The sequence below is a fragment of the Dermacentor andersoni genome, chromosome 2, assembly GCF_023375885.2.
Source record: "Dermacentor andersoni chromosome 2, qqDerAnde1_hic_scaffold, whole genome shotgun sequence".
Taxonomy (NCBI): Eukaryota; Metazoa; Arthropoda; class Arachnida; order Ixodida; family Ixodidae; genus Dermacentor; species Dermacentor andersoni.
The window spans coordinates 176171701-176193366 of NC_092815.1; the positions used below are offsets into that span (position 1 = coordinate 176171701).

Sequence of the window (21666 nt, forward strand, 5' to 3'; positions counted from 1 at the left end):
ATAACCACCATTAGTGTTACTGGAGTCTATTTTGGCAAATGCACTAAGAACGTCTATCTCAAGATTTTTTAAGATGTTTTCGACCAAAAATGCATTTGGTCGCCGACACCCGGCACTCTTAGATCATTAGGAAAGTGGCCAATGCAGGCCGCTGTAGCCGTTGTGCTGTGGCAGCGGGTGGCAAATTGTCGCGAGAAGTTTCCAGCTCATCGAGGGGCTCATCAGTGATCTGGCCTGAGATTACGCGCACGGGCTAGACTGAGAGCCATTAAAGCGGTGTCTGGGTTCTCGGGAGCTCCTAAGTAAATGAAGGGAACCGGAGAAATCTCTTTCTCGGTGTTTGGTGCACCAAATTTAAAGAGAATTGCTGTATCTAAAAGTTGGGATCTTGTAACCTTAAAATGCAGATTTTATTCAGGCAGTCCATTCTCAAAAAGATTATTGAAAGTTGCAACATTAAAAAATTCAAGCCTTACAGCTCAGTAACTCGGCAATAAAAGAGGATATCACAATTCTATAAACTGCACTAATAATACATCGAAAGCAGACAAAATCTAGGAAGTACATTATGCACCGTTCCGAAACGTACCACTAATTTGCTATATTATAGCGGACTTTTACAAAACCCTCGTAAATGTAGTAATAATTTCGCGTAAGCTGTAAATTTATACATCTCAAATTTGTCCGCTCTTTAGTTGCTGTAGCGGATGCAGTTTTACAGAACCCTGATATCAATTTTTTTCATGCAGGGTTACGAATTAAAAAAAAGAAAACCCTTCCCGCTTCTATCATTTTAAAGCTTACTAATTTTCGGAAGGCTTTTGTAACTGGAGGGCCAAAATAAAAAAAACAACATGCTGCTTCCTGCAGTCATCCGATTTTGACGATTTCTGCTCTACAAATGCAACAAAATAAATTTCATTCAAGCTGGTCCAGCGGTTGTCTCACGAAAGCATTTCCGCGTTTTACGTGTATACTCGAACAAGTAACGAAGTTTGCCCCGAGCTAACGCTTTCCTCCCACAGCGAGTAAACTTTCATTTTGCTCTCTTTCGTCCATTCGTTTTTCGCGGTAGCGGCGGTCTGGACTTTGGACTTGGAAAGTTTGGACTTTCACCGCCGATGCAAAGGGGGCGCGCGTGCATCTCCAGCGCTTCGTGGCGCGTCAGCTTGGCGGCGCAACTAACACCATAGCGCAACCCACCGCCCGTTCCAAAGGGGACGCTCATAACATCCATCCATCCGGCGGGGCGCGTTCGACGCGAACTGCGATAGCGCTACTGAGACGCGCACGTGCTGTCCGCCCATTTAGCTGTATGTCCACGGAACTACGCGATGAAACGCTACCCGTGTGTGTAGTGATTTTAAGATGAAAGGAAGAGAAACGTGCAGTGCCGTAACTGTCTCTCAAGGGAGGGCACCTCAACAGCACTGCACGGGGTAAGGGGAGTGGGGAGAAAAAGATTAGAGAGAGAATGAAAGAGAGCGGAAAAAAAAAAAACAAGAAGGTTAAAGAAGAAGCAAAGCGGGGCTTACAGCCGCGCTCTCAGCTGAGTCTCGTCACTCAAAAAGATCTTCACTGCACCACTGACACGCTTTTTAAGGCGCTTTGCTCTTGCGAGCAGCCTTGTTGGAGTCACGAGCGGCGCCTTTCGTTATTGCGTATATTCGGTTTACCAAGCTCCCCCTTTTTTTTCCTTTTTGTATTGCAGAAAAGACAATTATTGATACATACAGCTCAACTCATTTTTTTTCCCTCTCCCTTTTAGTGGCCTTTACGAACTTTCGTCAGATGCGCACATTGAAATGCGACGGGTTTCTTTTCGTTATGGCAGTATAATGTATATACTACACACGCGGTGTCATCAAAATGGTGGCCGACTTTTCTGTCGGGAAACGCGCGCCAAGAGAAATCTGCCCGGATGAGAGGACTCGGAGGAGTTTAGTACGCTTGATGTGCATGCCAATGTATTTTAACAACCTGAATTAAAAAGGGAGAATACCACTTGTGCTCAAAGTTTCAGCGCTCATAGCATTTTTTCTTGTTATTTTTTTATCGGATTGTCGACAGCATGCCTGATACACGTGGGATTGAGTTGCCCAAGTGCAATGCACATATGATCATCGTCAGCCCGATTACGTCAACTGCAGGACGAACACTTCTCCCGGTTTCCATTGACCTCCATGCAGTTACCCATGCCTTACACGTCTCTGACTCCCGTCAGATGCCCGCAAATTTGCTAGTCTTATCACGCCCACTTTGCCGACTTAGAATGTGTATACTTTCCCTTGGCACCCGTTCTGATACTCTTATCTCTCGCGAATCTCGCAATTAACGAAATTTCGTGCATTTGCATAACAACACACATGCGCCGCTCACCGTAACGCGTGTCCTTTGTACTGTCCCGCAATTTAGCACCTTGTTTCTGACGCTTACTGCTGTGATTACGCATCAATTGTGTTTCGTCAGCTCGGCCGTTGTTTGTGACACTGCTCTAATAATATTTGGCTGTGTCGTGCTTGTGGTATTATGACGTATATCTCGATGACGTCTGCTGCCAAGGGCGCAGATTCGTAGAGCAGGAGAGCAGGACAGGGAAAACAAAAATGTATTCCAACCGTTCTCTCTTTGCTTGACTTTGTCTAAATATGGTACTTAAAAGATGTGGCGCACATCTTGAAACACGTCCAGCTGATTCGATCCGTGCCTAAATATGAGTAATATGTGTACAGCGTTATCAGTGACACCAAGTAGAAGGTATGGGCTATCTTCAATGGCCAGGCGGCGCAGCGATTGACTCAGCCGGTAGCGCCACCGTGTCACTTCCGCGAAACACCGAGGCGGCGACTGCTACGGAGGCATGCTATTGCGCCGCTCGTTTGAAACGTGTCGGTCGTTTTAAAACTGCGGTTTTAAGGCGATCGAAGACCATTTTGGACCACCGACGCTTGAGAACGCACGTGAAATTTACCACCACAACCATGCATATTGTGCCAAAGAAGTAAACACCACGGATATCGCAGCGATGTGCTTAAATTATGGAGCTTTAGGTGCCAGAAGCACGATCTGATCATGAGGCACGCCGTAGTGGGGGACTCCGGAATAATTTGGACCACCTGGGGTTCTTTAACGTGCACCTAAATCTAAGTACACAGGTTTTCTCGCATTTCGCCCCCATAGAAATGCGGCCGCTGTGGCCGGGATTTGATCCCGCGACAGCTCGTGCGTAGCAGCCCAACACCATAGCCACTAAGCAACCACCGTAGGTTGCGAAGTGTTCGTCACAACAAAGCAAGCATGATTGTGACGTCGAACTCAAAGTAAGTTGACAAATAATTATTTTATGCTACTCAAGTGAGCAAATACGGCAGTGGACGTTCTTCAACTGTCATTTATAGCTTCATTGCGTGCCTTGCACCTCACAATTGTAGAAATTTTGGCGAATCGCCAGGTGAGTGCTTTTTTTTTTCTCCTTTGACGAAGTGCCTCGAGCATATTTTGGTATTGTTCAGGCTCCAATGAGAGAGGTCATCATCGCTGAAACATAATAGAGAGAAATCAGCTGAGACTGAACAACGTGAAGACTGAACAAATGTGCGCTAGCATGCGCGAGAGAAATGCTAATTAGCGTTCGTTCAGCCGTTCTAGACACGAACGTTTTCATGACGGCATCGAAATGCAGTTCCGCAGTTCTCTTCTTGTGCACGTGGAGGAGGAGAAGGTGTGTCAGCCTCTGCATCATTCGATTGCGCAAAAATGTCTTTACTCGCATCGGAGCACTGAAAGATCGCTTTCCTGAAGCAGCTGACGCAAGCACAGAAAACAGGAGTTGCAGGTACCGGACAACCTGGTCCATCATCTTACGCACATCTGCAGGCATCCCCTGCAGAATTTGTAAAATGCGTTCAGTTGCAGCCGGACCCTCGTCACGCAGGAGCGTTGGGGAGAAGCACGAGTTGCGTTGAAAGCCTGCTGATGTCACAATCTGCAGCGTGTGCTCCTAAAAGCTCATTCAGGTCGTAAGCCGCGAAGTTTCGACCTTCAGCAGCGTCAGTCAACATGCGCTCGAGGCTTATCAGCTGCTCCATGCCAGGCTGTTCAAATCATCTCCGGATCTCGCTGGTAATATGATCGATAGCGGCAAAAACTATTTTCTTTGTGACGACTTGCCGTCAAGCGCTGCAGACTCCTCAAGCTTGTGTGTGAGTTGAAGCCGTCTGGGCGGCTGCGAAACTGGGCACACGAGTTTCCTTTAGACCTAACTATTTTGCTCTCGAGTTCGTCCGCTGCCTTATAGAACGTCAAATGAGGCCTCGCCTTGACAAGCGGTCACAGAGAGCCTCGACTGCTGCTGCTTTTGCTCCTGCAGCGCGGTAAACTGGGCATTGAAGCATCCTCGGCAATTCCTCGCATGGGCCAAACGGGGCTATAGAAAGGTTGATACCCAATAAAGTTTCGAACTTCTTTATACTTTCTCATATCCTTTTATGGCTGTCTTGCTGGTGCCACTGAGAGAGCTTTGGACTTGTACCAGTTCCTGCAAAGTCGCCTGAACCCTTTCATAGTTCTCAACGAACCTGCCCATTGATTTTACTCTTGCTATCCACCTCGTTGAACACAGTGGTAACAGTAGGGTGTTCGGTCTGGAACAATCCTGCTCACCGGCATCATTACCCGGAGGAAGTACAACGCTCGAATAAGCGGTCTTCCTGTTCTTCGATTCGAGGATTAGATTGGAAACACCCTTTACAAAGTTCAGAGCGCCGCCGTCGACATCGCAGTTCCTTGCGACCTGCTGGAGTGCCAAACCTAGACAATTGTTACTGCAGTGCACAAATATTGACCGCGATTCAGAATCCACGGCATTCAGAATGCACGGCAGTAAATCTGCCTGCCGTGTTTGCGACTCCGTCAAAACAGTGCCCCCTTAGGTTGCGAGGGTCCAGGCCCAGACGGAAAGCAGTGTCCCTCGCGACTTTGGTTTACCGAGGCTTGCAGAGAGGCGCGCACCGCACCGTCCGCTCTCTGGTTTCAAACAATCGCAACCACCGCAGCGACACTCGTCGGCAAGCTGGCGCCGTCTGGGCTCCCGGTCGACCGCCGGACACTCAGCGGCGTTTGATGATGATGGTGACAATTTTATTGTACCGCTAGATAAGGAGGCCCCCTCCCCGTCCCCGTCACACAGGCCTCGGGAACGGGGGACGGGACCTCCGCGATTAGAAGCAAACAAAGAGGTCTTGACTCTTCGCGGCTTCTTCCGCCATGGCGGATGACTTGTTGCTGTGGAGTAGGGTTCTCGCTCCGCAGAAGGGCTTCCCGGTCCTCTCTACGATGGGGAGCTAACGCATTCCCAGATTATGTGGTCAAGGGTCCCTCTCGCCCCACAATGTTTGTACTTATCGTTTTCTCTGTCATGTATGACATGGTATGCCCAGACCGGTTTTACGAAGTTCCCAGCTTTCAGGCGCCGCCATGCGACTGCCTCTCTATTGTTCAGACTGTTATCCGGTGGTGGCACGAGTCTCCTGCGCAACCGATAATTTTCGACCATCTCCGTATAATTTTGCAGACCCCCGTCCATGTTCCGGCAGTCGGGCAGCTCCAGAGCCACCCGGAAGTGGAGAGCTCGGGCTAACTCGTGGGCCGCCTCGTTGCCAGGAACGGACGTGCGTGCGGGTGTCCAAATTAGGCTGATTTTTCTGTTTAGCCGTCCACTGGCCAGAACCCCTGCCACTTCCGGCCAGATCCCACCCTTTACAAAATTCCAGATGACCGTTTTGCTATCGCTAATTATGAAATTTGCTTCCGTTCCAACGCAAGCGAGCGCTATCGCAACTTCAGCCGTTTCCGTGTTACGGCTTCTAACGGTGGCGGCCGACACGGGGGCACCTCGGCCTTCGACCACTGAGGCGACCGCCGCACCCGACTTGCTGTCAATCGAATTGAAGCGTCTGATTAGTGCTGTGCTCTGCTTTCCCTTCTCACCGTTTTGAATATATAGGATGCATGTTGCGAGGGAGGGGGGGGGGGGGGACGATTAGATTTTCTCGGTAGTCCTGCGGGATGTTTGACTCGCCTCGTAGTCCCCTATCTGTTTGCAGGCGTATACCATTTCGAACTCTGCCCGTGGTCGTTCGGCTTAATCTTTCGAGCTGCGAAATTTTGGCAGCCTGCGCTATTTCGTCCCAGGTATTGTGCACTCCCATAGAGAGGAGCTTCTCTGTGGAGATGCTAATTGGTAAGCCTAAGGCCCTCTTTATGTACCGTCGAATGAGCGAGTCGAGTTTCCTCCTCTCCTCTGACCTGATGAGAAAGGCGTGGTATAGCACACGCGGCTTATTACGTGTACGCTTGGGTTAGTTTAAGCAGAGTCCTTCAATGCTACGACACTACGGCCGTGAACGCTTGCCAAGTTCAATCTTCGGATCCTTTAGAATACAATGCGATGTACAGTGATCAGCGATTCTTTTTTTAATGTACAATGCTGAGTAGATGTTTGCATATTTAATTAGCGCCGGATAATGCTTTTCCCATAGAGATGCGCAGACAATAATGACCATAGACGTCACATAATATCGCACCAAAACTGAAAGTCATCAAATATAAATAAGTAGAACTAGGAAAAAGAAGGATAAGAGAAACACACAAAGTCCAGTCACATCACTACACTAAAGTTACGGCACATAAGAAAATATGGAATAGGTTCACGCGAGGCCACATAATAAGTACTCCATAGATAAACGCTGCTCTCAATATTTTCCGAGAATACCGCTCGCTTCCAGAAATTTTGGAGCGCTATTAACGCTCGCCCTTGCAATGAATATGTTTGTCATGGATCTAGGATATTCTAGAGGCTGAAGGGCCTGCGGGCCACTGCCGTTATGGTAACATATTAAACGTTGCTGTGTGCTGACATTCTAGTAAAATACAGTATAGCCTCGTCCACGCGGTCACAGGCGCATTGCGAACTATCAGCTCTTGAAATTTCGTGGAGGAAGTGTTTCGCACAAGCGGTATACCGAGCCGGGGCAGACGGTGAACCAGCGTTTCAGAGATTCAGCTCGTATCCTATAGTGTGGGCGGCAATTATAAATTCGCGCCAAGGGCTAACGTCATTGGATTCTGAGCAAACCATGTCGCTCTGCAACCATCTGTCTCAATTAGTGTGTGCAGCAATCCGTCTTTTGTTATAGGAAGTCAATAGGCAGTGAAGGCCACACAATTAAAAAATAATAGTAATATTAAATATGGTAGGCGACCGCAATCTTTGACTTAGGTGTCTGTTAGTGGCACTCGATCGGTTAACTTTAGGCGAACGCAACGCACAAACCGAACTCGGAGGCAACTGTTTTCCATTAATTAGCCGGGTAAATAACATGCCGGAACCTCTGCATCAGTCAGATGATGACCATGATGACATTGACGCTCGGATAGACGCACTGGCCAGAGAGATTGAGCGACTACGCAAACATAAAGAATTGGTAATTCTGCGTCGTCAGAAAATAGGACCGACACGTGACGCATCAACCACTGCGAATGCCACCGTTACGCCTGGATCCCGTCCGGCACCACAGGTCAACCAAGCTGTTTGGACAGCAGTTTTAGATCAACTTGCTCAACTAACGTTGCTCATTCAGTATTGCCTGCATCATGGCTAATTCTCTGCAGCAGCTGTCACAGGATGGAATTCTACAGTGGAATTGTCGGGGCCTAAACTCCAAGTTAGGAGAAATTAAAACCAAGCTTCAATACAATAAGCTACATGTATGGGCACTGCTTATTCAAGAGCATAATAAGCTATGCTCCCTATCCAATTTCAATGGGTATCATAACCCATCTATTAGAGATAGACGTGCTACTACAATGGCTTCAGCTCCGGGAAAAGCTGCAGTTTATATATCATCGCATATTGCTCACACAGTGATTGACCTGGAGCCATGGTGTAGTGGTAATCAAGAAGTTGTCGGGGTCCTAACACGACCAGTGAAGACTCCTGTCATTCTAGTGTCATTCTACGCCAGACCGCAGCGCACACGTTTGAACTTGGGGTGGATAGCCCATCTCCGGTCTACGTACCCGGGAATTCCTATTCTCGTGGGTGGAGACTTCAATGCCCCACATACAGAATGGGGGTACAAGTACAACTCCCGAAGAGGATACCAAGTTAAAAACATCATGAGCGATGCCACTTTTACACTGCTGAACCATCACGCTGTGGCTACCTGTGCTGTACCCGCAGTATCTAGAACAAACGCTCCAGACCTCACGTGGTGGTTGGGTCCTGGAATGCCGCAGTGGCGGGTGGAACCAGACACATGGGGCAGTGATCATATGCCAATAATGATTGGTTTGCACAGAACGTGCATAAAGAAAATTCGACGACGAGTAACAGTCACGCATTGGGATAAGTTTCGGAAATCATCGATTGATGAAGTACCCTCAGAGCCCTCAGAAATTCTTCCCGCTTTGCAAGAACTGCTACGGAGGAACACCACTGTGACCACAGTTGACGAGGAACAACCTCAACCGGACCTCACCCTTTTGCAACTTTGGGCAAAGCGACGTCAGGCAGAATTGTATGCGTCGAGGAATCCCGATGCACCAGGTAGCCGTGCACGTGCTAACCATATAGAGGCGAAGGCGCGTCAGCACGAAAAGCAACTTTCTCGACGACGATGGTATGAGTGGTGCGAGAATCTTGGATCGGGCATTGGAAACAGAGCACTTTGGCGTACGTTCCGGTCAATGGAACGCGGTCATAAGCAACCTGACCCTGCAGCGAGCGTTAGGTTAGCGATGCAGAGTTCGCCACATCAATTTGCAGAACACGCTGCTAGAGCGTTTTTCCCGAAATACGATCAAGCGTCACCAATAAACTGCCCCGATATTGATGAGTCTGCCACAACCTCCATATCCGAAATATCCAGCCCTTTCAGCATGGCCGAACTAATAGCGGCGATTGAAACTTCGAAGCAACGAACAACACCTGGTCCCGATGGTATTCCTTATGAGGTTTTCAAGAACATGGAAGGAGCAGCTCTCGACGCACTTCTTCAGGCTATTAATAAAGTATGGGAGACTGGAAACGTTCCACCTGATTGGAAGCATTCAATTGTTATCGCGATTCCGAAACCAGGAAAGTCTCCAAATAGCCTGCAGTCTTTACGCCCAATTTCACTAACCTCAACTGTCTGCAAACTCGCTGAAAAGATGCTGGCCACACGAGTTTCCTGGTGGCTTGAACGCCACGATAAATATCATCCTGCTCAAATTGGATTCCGTTCTTACTTGGGAACTGAAGACGGCCTTTCTATGTTATCAGACGATGTTTTACAGGTTTCTCCACACAGTCATGCTGTGCGCACGGTAGTAGCAACAGACATAACGAAAGCTTATGACAATATCGACCATGAAATCATTATATCTAACCTCATCGACCTGGGACTTCCACCGCGGGTGATAAGATTCATCTACTCATTCCTTCAGAATCGCACATTTGCGATTAGAGTAGATGGAAGGCAAGAAGGATACTTCACATTGAACAGAGGAGTCCCACAAGGTTCGGTTCTGGCTCCTCTTCTCTTCAACGTTGCTTTAATACCTCTAGCCTGGCAACTACATCGGATTCCGGATGTGAGGATGACGTCACTTTGTGGTCCGTGCATAAAGATATATCTAGACAAACTCAACAGCTTCAAGAAGCCCTTGATGTGGTGAACAACTACGCTCGGAAAGCAGGATTGGACATTTCCGCCCAAAAATCAAGCTATGTTGTGGTGGCCAACAAGAAAGGACGCACAAGAATCACGCAGCACCCCTTCACATTTAGACTCGGCGCAGTGACAATCCCTGAGGCTTCTGAGGTCCGCATACTGGGTCTCGATATTCACCAATCCGGCAGTGGTGCACACTGGCTCCGTAAAACCAGACAGAGTTCGACAAAAACACTTCACCTTATTCGTCGCATTGCAGCAAAAGCAGCTGGAGCTCGTACTGACGTAGCTCGACGGTTGGTGCGTGCAGTCTTGCAGCCACGAATTTTATATCAAGCACAATTTCAACGGCTGACTTTGGCACAGCTGGCACAGTTGGAGACGATTAATCGCGATGCTATGCGCACAATCACAGCACTGCCCCGCATCACTCCGATACCAACCTTACAGGAACATGCCCAGCTCAACACAATTGCAGAGCTAATTTTGCAACGTGAAAAAGCACGTGAAATAAAAAAGCAACTTATTCCGGCTGTCGCTGCGTTGCATGCTCATTTTCACCGCGGCTCTCGGATCGACAATCAGCCCTATCCAATGCCTCCCTGGGAATTCACCAGCATCACAACTAATAAGCCAACGAAGTTACGACGCAGCTATACAACAGGTATTATTGACGAACACAACAACGTCGATGCATCATGCGTTAACACCTGCAAAGTCTATACGGATGCTGCCATTCTCCCAGACGGCGGAAGGACATCATTCCTGAGTACTACGCATAATTTCATCAGCGGCCACCACCGCTATTTATCTACGGAAGCCAGCGCTCTAGTAATGGAACTTCAAGCCATCCACGACGCTGTGCAAGATGCGACATCTAAGCTGCCTACCATCAAGCAACTAGATATCTTCACTGATTCTTTAGCGGCTATTCAGGAACTCAAGAAGGTTGATAAGGCGATGGAAACCTGCGAGAGAATACACACTATGAATAGTAAGACAGCTACTTGCGTCAAGGTACACTGGATTCAAGGCCATTCAGCAAACCCTCACAACATTGCTGCTGACCAGCAGGCACACTGCCCTCCTAATCCTGATCCTCCACCTATTCCCCTCCCACCCCAACCCCGTAACTCGCTGCGAGCCCGTAAAAATGTTCTCCGGCAGGACACACGCGCTCTTATCCCACCGTGTGTCTGCTCCCTCCCCCTTCATCTTACTAGGGCGGAGGAAGTTGTGCTTAGGAGGCTTCGGGCCGGGGTGGCCCTTACACCGGCTGTTGTCTCAAGGTGGAACTGGTCGCATTTACCACTGGGTGCTACGTGTCCATACTGCTCCATTCCTGTGGTGGAATCAGATACATACCACCTAATATGGACATGTACGGGTTTACAATCGGAACGCTCGCGTCTCCTACTGCAAGCCGGCCTCCGCTACAGTGTGACAACCAGCTATGACCGCTGGATACATGACAACAGATTCCACAAAACACTGCTTCAATTCATACACAACACAGGCCTCACAGCACACATATAATACACATATACGCTCCAAGAATTATGCCTTAAGGGCAAGCCTTTATCGCAATAAAAAAAAAAGAAAAAAAAAACATGCCGCCTTGTGTGTGACGTCATTAGTGACGTCATCACTCCCGCTTTTTACTTCCGGGTTTCCAGGGATATTGCCATAGTCGCGCTCACGTGGCGGCTCTCTAAAGTCTACGATTCTGTGCTTTGGTGTGCGGTAAGCAGTGATTTCTAGTTAATCCTAATTATTCCAGACACTTTAGTAACTCAAATTGCAACTAAACTTATGTTCTGATATGATATCTGTAATGAAACCCATGAAAATTGTACTGTACTATTTCCTTTCTTTTTTTCGATTTATTTTAATTTTCTCCGCGGTCGTCTCAGGAAGTGAAACGGAAGTGCTGCGCAAGAAAGAAGAGCATCACTCGATGCTCGTGCCATAAATAATAATAATTTGGAGGATGCTTAAGCTTCGCCTTTAAGAGTGGAACGCGATAGCATTCAAAGATCCGCGACTGCTTCTCACGCTTCCCGGAAACTGCAGCTTACGTAACCGCAATGTTTTGCGTGCACTGCGAACGCAGTGCACGAAGGTGAGCTTTCCGGTTCTTTCTGGTTTATGCTCGAGTTTCCACGCAGCAGAATTACGTTTTCTCGCGCTTTCGAATTACAGTCAGACGTTATCATGTCTGTAGGTTGCGTGCAAGTCGTACTTTACGAATTTTCTGACTCATTTTGCGTTGAGAAATTCAATTAGTTCAGTAACGCCTCTGCGTCACGCGGAGGGCCTGCGTGGATCGGGACGCGCGGTTCGGGATTTTTTTTTTTTTTTTCTCATATGGACATTGTCGCCGACACCGACGCCGGATTTTTTTTTTGCGACAAGGGGTCCCTAACGCTAACGCGTGAATACTGTGGCATCAACGCTTTGTGCTTGGCCTTGACGATCTCCACCGGCTGACGATGACTCACGGCAACGAATTAGCTGCCGTCCTCGAGCACGCCGAGACATGTTACAGCGCTGTGGAGGTGCGGCCTCGCACGAGAGGCAGTAACGACGCTGCACTTTCCTCTTCATTTTCGCCTTTAACACCACTCACACACGAGACATATTATGACTCACTCCTTTGTGGTCGTACAGCTGCGGGAGCATCACTGCCAGGCGTTGTCGCCTTCATTATTACTATTATTATTATTATCATCGAAGAGCTTTGCAAATTTCTACGCCGCGACACATGTTACGTTGTGCCGAGCTCCTGCACGAAATTGCGATTCAGATAAATGAGAACTCCTCTCCATTATGTCCCTTCTTTCTTCCTGTCGGGTTTCGCCAGCTTTGCGCCGAAGAAACGAAGCCGTGTGCGTTTCGCGCGAAAGAGAGCAAAAATAACAAACCACGTGTGCGCGCAGGTGTTTTCTTCGCCGCCGCCGCCAGCTCCCAACCGTTATTTAAGGCCGCCGTGTATAAACATTCGCGGTAGAAGAGCTGTGTCCTGCGAGGTTAATTTGACTCCCTAAGATGATGCTCCTGCGAGTTCCGCCATGCATGTCTCAGATGAAAATCCACCGCCATAGCCACAACCAGCAGTGTACTTTTATATATATATATATATATATATATATATATATATATATATATATATATATATATGTGTATATATATATATATATATATATATATATATATATATACATATATATATATATATATGTGTATATATACATATATATATATATATATATATATATGTGTATATATATATATATATATATATATGTGTATATATACATATATATATATATATATATATATATATATGTGTATATATATATATATATATATATATATATATATATATATATATATATATATATATATATATATATATATATATAATTTCAATTGCATGTCGCATATAGCAAAATTTTAATACTTGAACTAAATTACTAGGAAACGCAGACATGACATTTGTTACGTTTCGCCTACAACGCGCGGTAATGCCGGCGCGGATGCAACGGACGCCGGGGCTTTGTTCAAAGCGGCGGACATTTTGGCCCGTCCGACGCCGCCGCGACGCCTACCCGCCAAGCGTGTCCAGGCGTGTTTCAGTGCCACGTGTCTTCGTGTGTGCGTGTGTGTGTGTGTGCCCTCGCTTGTCAAAGCGCGGCAGCCGGGGAGCGGAGTTCCCCGAATGAGGAGCCTGGAGGTCTCTCGGCTCAACAGTTCGCGCCGTCGTGTGGGCGGTTGGCGATGCGTCACTACACTCGGTTCAGCAGGTCTCTCGGCTCAACCGCTCGCGCCGTCGTGGGCTCCTGCTGCGCCGTCCCGTGACCTTCATCCCGTGACCTTCCCTCCTTCCCTTTTGGACCGCGACGCCGAGGGTATAAGAGCAGCTGCCCCGGACGCCAGAGAGGCTCCGATTTGTACTGTTGAGTTACGTGCTCTCCCGTCTCTCCACTTCGGTCGACCTGACCGGCCGCTCTTTTGCTATGTTAGAATAAACAAGTTGTTCTGTTACCAGTCTTCTCATGCTTTGCCGGGACCTTCGGATGCTTCCAGTGCCCCAGGCCGCCAGGCCAACGCTACCCTTGGGGCTTGCGACCCATTGGCAATAACGGGCGTCAGCACCGAGACCCCAACAACTCGGGCCAGCGGTGCGATTACTACATCTGGTTGCCAGCGGTGAGATCGCGACAACGGAGGCCAGCAGCGAAGAGATGCGGTTGACTGTATGCTGAGCAGCACAACGACCATCCGGGAGCAGCGCAACGAGCCCTGTGTGATGACTGGTTGCCTGCAGCGGAACGACTGCGCGGAATTCTTGGCTGCGAGGTTTGGTGAGTGCGGGACTTTCTTCTTCTGAGTTTTGCCAGGCTTTTGTTAGTGTCAGAAACAGAGCTGGTAATTGTGGTTGTCGTTGCTGCCGGGTTAGTTTGCGGCAAGACAATAGTAGGCAGTAGAGAAAGCAGCATTCAGAGCAGCCATGGATTTGAAGTCGTTGCGCAAACCGAAATTGCTGGAGCTTGCGAAAGAGTTGGGTCTGGATGTCTCAGACAAACTCAGAAAACCAGAACTGCTAAGGGCTATTCTTGAGTTAGAAGCTGAGGATGACGAGCTGTCGGAATGCCTTGAGACCATTGAGGAGAGGGAGACGGCAAAAAGACAGGAGCGTGAACTTAAAGAACAGAAAGAGAAAGATGAGCGTGAACGAAAAGAACAGAAAGAGAAAGATGAGCGTGAACGAATAGAACAGAAAGAAAAAGAAGAGCGTGAACACGCTTTGGAAATGAAGCGTCTCGAGTTAGAGATGGAACGCGCTCGTAATGGAAGTCAGGCACACGGTGCAGGAGAACGAGTATTGTTCAAAATGACTGACCTGATGCGGCCGTTTAAGCTTGGAGAGGACATTGGTTTGTTCCTGGTTAACTTTGAGCGAACGTGCGAGAAGCAGGGGTTCTCTCGGGAAACGTGGCCACAGCGCTTGCTCACTTTGCTACCCGGCGAGGCGGCCGACGTAGTCGCTCGCTTGGAGAGAGAGGAGGCAGAGGATTTCGACAAAGTAAAATCGAGTCTGCTAAAAAAGTACCGGCTGTCAGCGGAGGCGTTCCGTCGGAAGTTTCGGGAAAATGAGAAAGGCAAAAGTGAGTCATATACAGAGTTTGCGTACAGGCTTATGTCAAACATGCAGGAGTGGCTCAAAGAAGAGAAAGCGTTTGGTGACCACGAGAAAGTTCTGCAGTGTTTCGGGCTAGAACAGTTTTATAGTCGGTTACCTGAGAACGTGCGGTACTGGGTCTTGGATAGGCCAGACGTCAGTACGGTGGCTAGAGCCGCTGAGTTAGCCGAGGAGTTTGTGACGCGTCGGGCTCGTGGAGCTAAGGACGGTCAAAAGGGTGAATTTGGCTCTAAGTTTGAGAGGCCGAAGTTCACGCCCATGAGAAAGCGGTTCGAGACGAGGCAAGCGCGCGTGTGTTATACGTGCCAGAAGCCGGGTCACTTTTCGGCGCAGTGTCCGACCGAACGTGAGGAGACGGCGGCAGCCGAAGCCGAACGCGGAAAGCGGTTCGAGATGAGGCAAGTGCGCGTGTGTTATACGTGCCAGAAGCCGGGACACTTTTCGGCGCAGTGCCCAGAAACAAAACCAAAAGTCGTGTTTTTTTCATTAGGCAGCACTGACGAGAACATGAAGCTTCTCGAGCCTTACATGCGAGACCTCCTCGTGAACGGGAAAGAGTGCCGAGTGCTTCGCGATTCCGCAGCTACAATGGATGTAGTTCATCCCTCTTACGTAGAACCCGATATGTTCACGGGCGAGTGCGCATGGATCAAGCAAGCAGTGGAAGCTCATAGCGTGTGTCTGCCGGTAGCAAAAGTGCTTATTGAAGGACCTTTCGGAGCACTTGAGACGGAGGCCGCAGTGTCATCTATGCTGCCCCCCCCCAGTACCCGTACTTATTTTCAAACAGGTCCGATCACCTCCTGCGCGAGAAGGGGCTTTTGTTTGGTGAGGCTAGCGTTCAGGCCTTAACCAGATCGAAGGTTCGGGAGCTCGCTGCAAAGGCGGTAGTTGCGGGGCCGACGTTGTTAAACGATGAGAAAGGGTCAGAGGCGCAGCAAGCTGGTATTCAGAGCACGCCCGAACGGGATAAAATTGAGCCTGTAGCGTTAAAAGCACCAGATACTGGAGAGGAAATTCCCGATGCGGGAAAGTTAGAAGAGCTTCCGGTCGAGCTTCCGGGACTAGGCTCAGTGACGAACAGGAAAGACACCGATCAAGTCATTAGTGACTTAATAAGTAAAGCATCGCTGTCGCCTGAGCAGAAAACCGAACTACACCAGCTCTTACAAGAGTTTCAAGGTCTGTTCTCTGAGAGGCCTGGTAGGACTTCTGTCCTTACTCATGACATAGAACTTACCTCCCCAGAGCCAGTACGATCCAAGGCGTACCGGGTGTCACCCCGCCAGAGCGATATTATGGAGGCTGAGGTAAAGAAAATGCTACAGCTCGGTGTTATTGAAGCGGGTGAGAGTGATTATACCTCCCCTTTGATTTTAGTTGAGGTACCGGGCAAGGAACCTCGTCCTTGCGTCGACTACCGCAGGCTTAATTCCATCACTAAGGATCAAATTTATCCGATCCCTAACATCGAGGAGCGCCTTGAGAGAGTGAGTAGCGCTCAGTTTATTTCCACCCTAGATCTTGTCAGGGGTTATTGGCAGGTTCCACTTACAGACGAGGCTAGTAGGTATGCGGCGTTCATTTCACCAATGGGGACATTCCGTCCTAAAGTTTTGAGTTTTGGTTTGAAGAACGCGCCATACTGCTTTTCAAGCCTCATGGATAAAGTGTTGCGGGGACAGCAAGAATTCGCTTTACCGTATCTAGACGACGTAGCGATATTCTCCGCATCCTGGCCGGAACATATGGCGCACTTGCGGGCAGTGCTAACCCGCCTGCGCGATGCGGGCTTGACAGTCAAGGCTCCCAAGTGCCAGTTAGCACAGGCAGAGGTTGTCTACCTCGGACACGTGATTGGTCGGGGTCGACGCCGCCCCTCTGAAATAAAGGTGGCCGCTGTGCGAGACTTCCCGCAACCGCGCACGAAGACCGATATTCGGTCGTTCTTAGGTGTCGCCGGCTACTATCAGAGGTACATCCCCAGGTACTCTGATATCGCGGCTCCCTTGACGGATGCTCTAAGAAAGACAGAGCCGCAAACAGTCGTCTGGGATGAGACGAAGGAAAGAGCTTTTAGCGCCCTAAAGAGCGCCCTAACAAGCCAGCCTGTGCTACGATCGCCCGACTACTCAAAAGGGTTCGTTGTTCAGTGTGATGCTAGTGAGCGAGGCATGGGCGTTGTACTATGCCAACGGGAAAATGGAGAAGTAGAACACCCCGTCCTGTATGCTAGTCGTAAGCTGACCAGTCGTGAGCAGGCGTATAGCGCCACCGAGAAAGAGTGTGCGTGTATCGTGTGGGCCGTTCAGAAATTGTCATGTTACCTAGCCGGCTCGAGGTTTATCATTGAAACGGATCACTGCCCTCTCCAATGGCTGCAGACCATCTCTCCCAAAAATGGCCGCCTCCTGCGCTGGAGCCTCGCTTTGCAACAATATTCCTTTGAGGTGCGTTACAAAAAGGGGAGTCTCAACGGTAACGCCGATGGCTTAAGTCGAAGCCCCTAACGTGGGAATCAGCCTCAAAATTGCTTGTTACTGATGTTTTTCTTCCTGAGGCAGGATTTTTTTTTAACTTATTGCTTTTGTGTAGTGTTTCAAAGTGATGATGTGCTTTTTAGTGCAATTTTTCCGATTTGTGGACGCGTTCTGAGTGCTGCTAAACTACTTTAAGGAACTAGGCAGCAGTATAAAAGGGGAAAGAGCCTGGCAGGGCTTAGTGAGGGTTGTGCCGTGCTTGCTGACTGAGCGGTTGCCTTTTGGCGTGGTTCTAACGCTTGCCGGAAACGAGAACAAAAATGTCAACTCTCCCGAAGTCACTTTGCAGTGTCCTGTGTGCACCTGAACGTGAGAACGAGGCCTTCTCTGTGCGCTGCGCTCAAGAAACGCCCAAGGACGCCCAACTTCGGTTATGAGCATCATCGAGCGACATCCCTCCGGACAGCGGATGCAGTCCCCTGACCATCGGGATCTCCTTCCCCCGGCGGGGCGGTCTGTTACGTTTCGCCTACAACGCGCGGTAATGCCTGCGCGGATGCAACGGACGCCGGGGCTTTGTTCAAAGCGGCGGACATTTTGGCCCGTCCGACGCCGCCGCGACGCCTACCCGCCAAGCGTGTCCAGGCGTGTTTCAGTGCCACGTGTCTTCGTGTGTGCGTGTGTGTGTGTGTGCCCTCGCTTGTCAAAGCGCGGCAGCCGGGGAGCGGAGTTCCCCGAATGAGGAGCCTGGAGGTCTCTCGGCTCAACAGTTCGCGCCGTCGTGTGGGCGGTTGGCGATGCGTCACTACACTCGGTTCAGCAGGTCTCTCGGCTCAACCGCTCGCGCCGTCGTGGGCTCCTGCTGCGCCGTCCCGTGACCTTCATCCCGTGACCTTCCCTCCTTCCCTTTTGGACCGCGACGCCGAGGGTATAAGAGCAGCTGCCCCGGACGCCAGAGAGGCTCCGATTTGTACTGTTGAGTTACGTGCTCTCCCGTCTCTCCACTTCGGTCGACCTGACCGGCCGCTCTTTTGCTATGTTAGAATAAACAAGTTGTTCTGTTACCAGTCTTCTCATGCTTTGCCGGGACCTTCGGATGCTTCCAGTGCCCCAGGCCGCCAGGCCAACGCTACCCTTGGGGCTTGCGACCCATTGGCAATAACGGGCGTCAGCACCGAGACCCCAACAACTCGGGCCAGCGGTGCGATTCCAACACATTGTAAGATACAACGATATGCTTAATCGACTAGCTAACAAATTATCGTGACTTAAGTGTTTAACTATTTACTTTACGGCACATGTTGCAATTCACTAATTGTAGCCGGTATGTTCGCAAGGCGAGAGTCCAAATGGAACGACTTCTCAGGATGACGCCAGTTTCGAGAATATGCGGCATCGAACTAGCGGTACAAATTGCAGTCTCGTTCCGCTTACATTGTTGGCGACACACACACACACACAAAAAAAAAAAAAAAAAAACGCTCGCGCGTTTACACATCACTACGCACGTCGGCTCGCGGCCGGGCATAAGCAAGTTATAATAGCTCGCTTGTATATGCCGGCGATACGCTGTTGGTCTCGTGCAGCTCAGTGTTGCACGATGTTTGGCGCGAGTCGCCGAGGGACAAACTCCTTTCGTTGTTGCTGTTTCTTTTTCTTCGGTCAAGCACACATGTGAGCGAACGGCGTTACATTCGCGACCTGTACTACACACGGTTAGCGCGCCTACAATTGACGTCACGCAACCACGGTTTGCGCACGCGCACCGCGCAGACACGGGGTGATAACACGCCGGAAACTGTTCCGGTTTTTCGTTATACGATTCGACGGCCGTCCGCGTGACTGCCTCGCATGGCCCCCGGTTCGAGGCGGCGCGCCACGGTGCTCACACACGCGCAAAACAACCTATACAGGGTCCTTCTATTCCTTGCAATAACCGGACAACAGTGTATAAGTGGCTCGGGCGACAGACAACGTGACCTCTGCGCGAGGCAGTGCAAACACTCTCTCGCTTTTTCGCGAGCCATTTCATCTCGCGATATGTATATACGGACGATCGTAATTAAGCCGGGCGCCTTGACGCTGCACGCCCTTATATATCGCCGCAAGATCGCGGTGGATATGAAAAAGGAAAGACGGGGGGGGGGGGGGGGGGGGGGGAGAACGCTCGTATACGTAGAGAGACCGACGCCACCAAATCATATTAGTACGCCGCGGTCGCGATCGAATTACTCCCACAGGGTCGCATGCCCAGACGCGGTACAGCTTGGTATCTATAGAGGTCGGCGACGACGCGGGGACGAGGGTTCTTCGACGAAATTAGCCTGACGCATACAGACTGGGATACATAGCGCAAAAAATGACACAGGGACAAGCAGAACACAGGACGAGCGCTCGTCCTGTGTTCTGCTTGTCCCTATGTCATTTTTTGCGCTATGTATCCCAGTCCGTATCCCACCAACACGCCCAAACTTCTTCCCTGCAATAGCCTGACGCCGCGCACGCTATTATATATGTATCTGCTCTATCTTTCTCTATTTTTCCAAACATGCAGTATATATATATATATATATATATATATATATATATAGTGTGTGTGTGTGTGTGTGTGTGTGTGTGTGTGTGTGTGTGTGTGTGTGTGTGTGTGTGTGTGTGTGTGTGTGTGTGTGTGTGTGTGTGTGTGCAGGGTGCCCCAACTATCATGCACCAAGATTTAAAGATATGTGAATGCCACGTATAGCTGGGCAGACCGAAGGTAATGTTTGCCGTCGCTTGGATATACTCGGATTATTTCTTCATTCTACCTAATTACTCAATTAGTCCTAATCAATTAATCAACTTCTCAATGATTATATTCAGATTAAGAGTGTCAATGAGAAAATTGTAGATAAGCATGAAAAACTCCCGATAATGCTTTCTCTTGCTCGATACGCGCTACATAAAAGCGTTTTTCCGACCGTGAAAGAAGCCCGCAAATTCACGCAAAATTGCCGCGCGACTGGCCGCTCGAGGCACTTCGCGTGTATTAGCGGACTTCTTTCACGGTCGGAAAAACGCTTTTATGTAGCGCGTATTGAGCAAGAGAAAGCACTATCGGGAGTTTTTCATGTTGATCTACAATTTTCTCATTCACACTTTTCACCCAATTATATTTGAGAAGCTGATTATTTAATTAGGACTGATTGTGTAATTAGCCAGAATGAAAAAGGAATAATAATCTGAGTATCTCCAAGTGACGGCAAACAACATTACCTTGGTTCTGTCCAGCTAATGGTATTCGCATATTTTAAAACTCTGGCTAATGTTATAGCTGGAACACCCTGTATATGACAAGTCGGTTCGCAATAAATTGCTTCTACTTCGTAAAATAACGATTAATCTCAGTGGTGTTCACAGCGCACGTGTGCGAGGTCTGTCCCAAAAGTTCGAGGAGTGTATACGTTTAAAATAAAATGCATTGCACTAACTCTCAGATAGGTCAATATCGTCACCTTCATAATACCCCCTCCCGCCCCTTCCACCCCGTTATACACAATACACTGGTTCCACCTGTACTTCGATTGTCGGAAGTACCCTTGGAAGTCCTCTTCTGTTAAGCGCTTCAGCAGTGATGTCATTTCCTTTTGAAATGGCGTCACTTCCCCGAAATGCCGTTCCTGGAGCAAAAGTTTGCATTGGGGTGGAAAAAAGAAGGTCGCGTGGGGTGGGGGGCCCTAAATTTGGTGATCAGGGAGGGTATTTCATCACAGCGATGGAATTCAGTGCCAAAAACTCACGCGCTGTCAATGCAGAGTGTGCAGGGAGCTTATCGTGGTGCAGAATCCAGCTCTATTTTTTTTTTTAGACAAATTTGGTCGCACGCGCGGCGCACGCGATATCTGTCAGACGCTTCAGTATCTCCACGTAGAAACGCTGCATTGCACAGTTTTACATTCAGGCATGCAAATGTGTAGTGCACAGTCTCAGGGCACTTGAAAAACACGACGAACATTAATTTGACTTTTGATTTGTTCTACCTTGCTTTTTTTTTCCTATTTGGCCTCCGCTCATTTATTATCCCTCACTACTTGCTCTGCCACTTCAGCTCGGTGCCGTTTCCGTAAATCCAAGTTTCGTCGCCGGTGACTGACGACCGTCTGCAAGAATCCATCGCTGCCGTCTGAAGTTTTGCAACCGCGGTGCCACATTATTTTCGTCGCAACTTTTTCTCAGAAGTCAGGTGTTTCGGCACCATTATGGCGCGAACCTTTGTAATTTCGAAATT

At 49.1% G+C, this 21666-nt stretch overlaps 1 protein-coding gene across 6 annotated transcripts in view; it reads right to left on the bottom strand.

Annotated features, from left to right (window-relative positions):
• LOC126540415 (putative sodium-coupled neutral amino acid transporter 11) overlaps window positions 1–21666 on the bottom strand; it is an 83661-nt gene that overhangs the window by 21616 nt on the left and 40379 nt on the right. Inside the window, exon 1 of one of the 6 annotated variants that reach the window (XM_055076015.2) lies at window positions 12369–12757. The exons of the other annotated variants lie outside the window; for them this stretch is intronic. Within the exon in view, the coding sequence (XP_054931990.1) occupies window positions 12369–12398 (30 nt within the window). The 5' untranslated portion in view covers window positions 12399–12757. Of the gene's footprint in view, window positions 1–12368; window positions 12758–21666 lie in introns of those variants that run through there. 6 annotated transcript variants of the gene reach the window in all.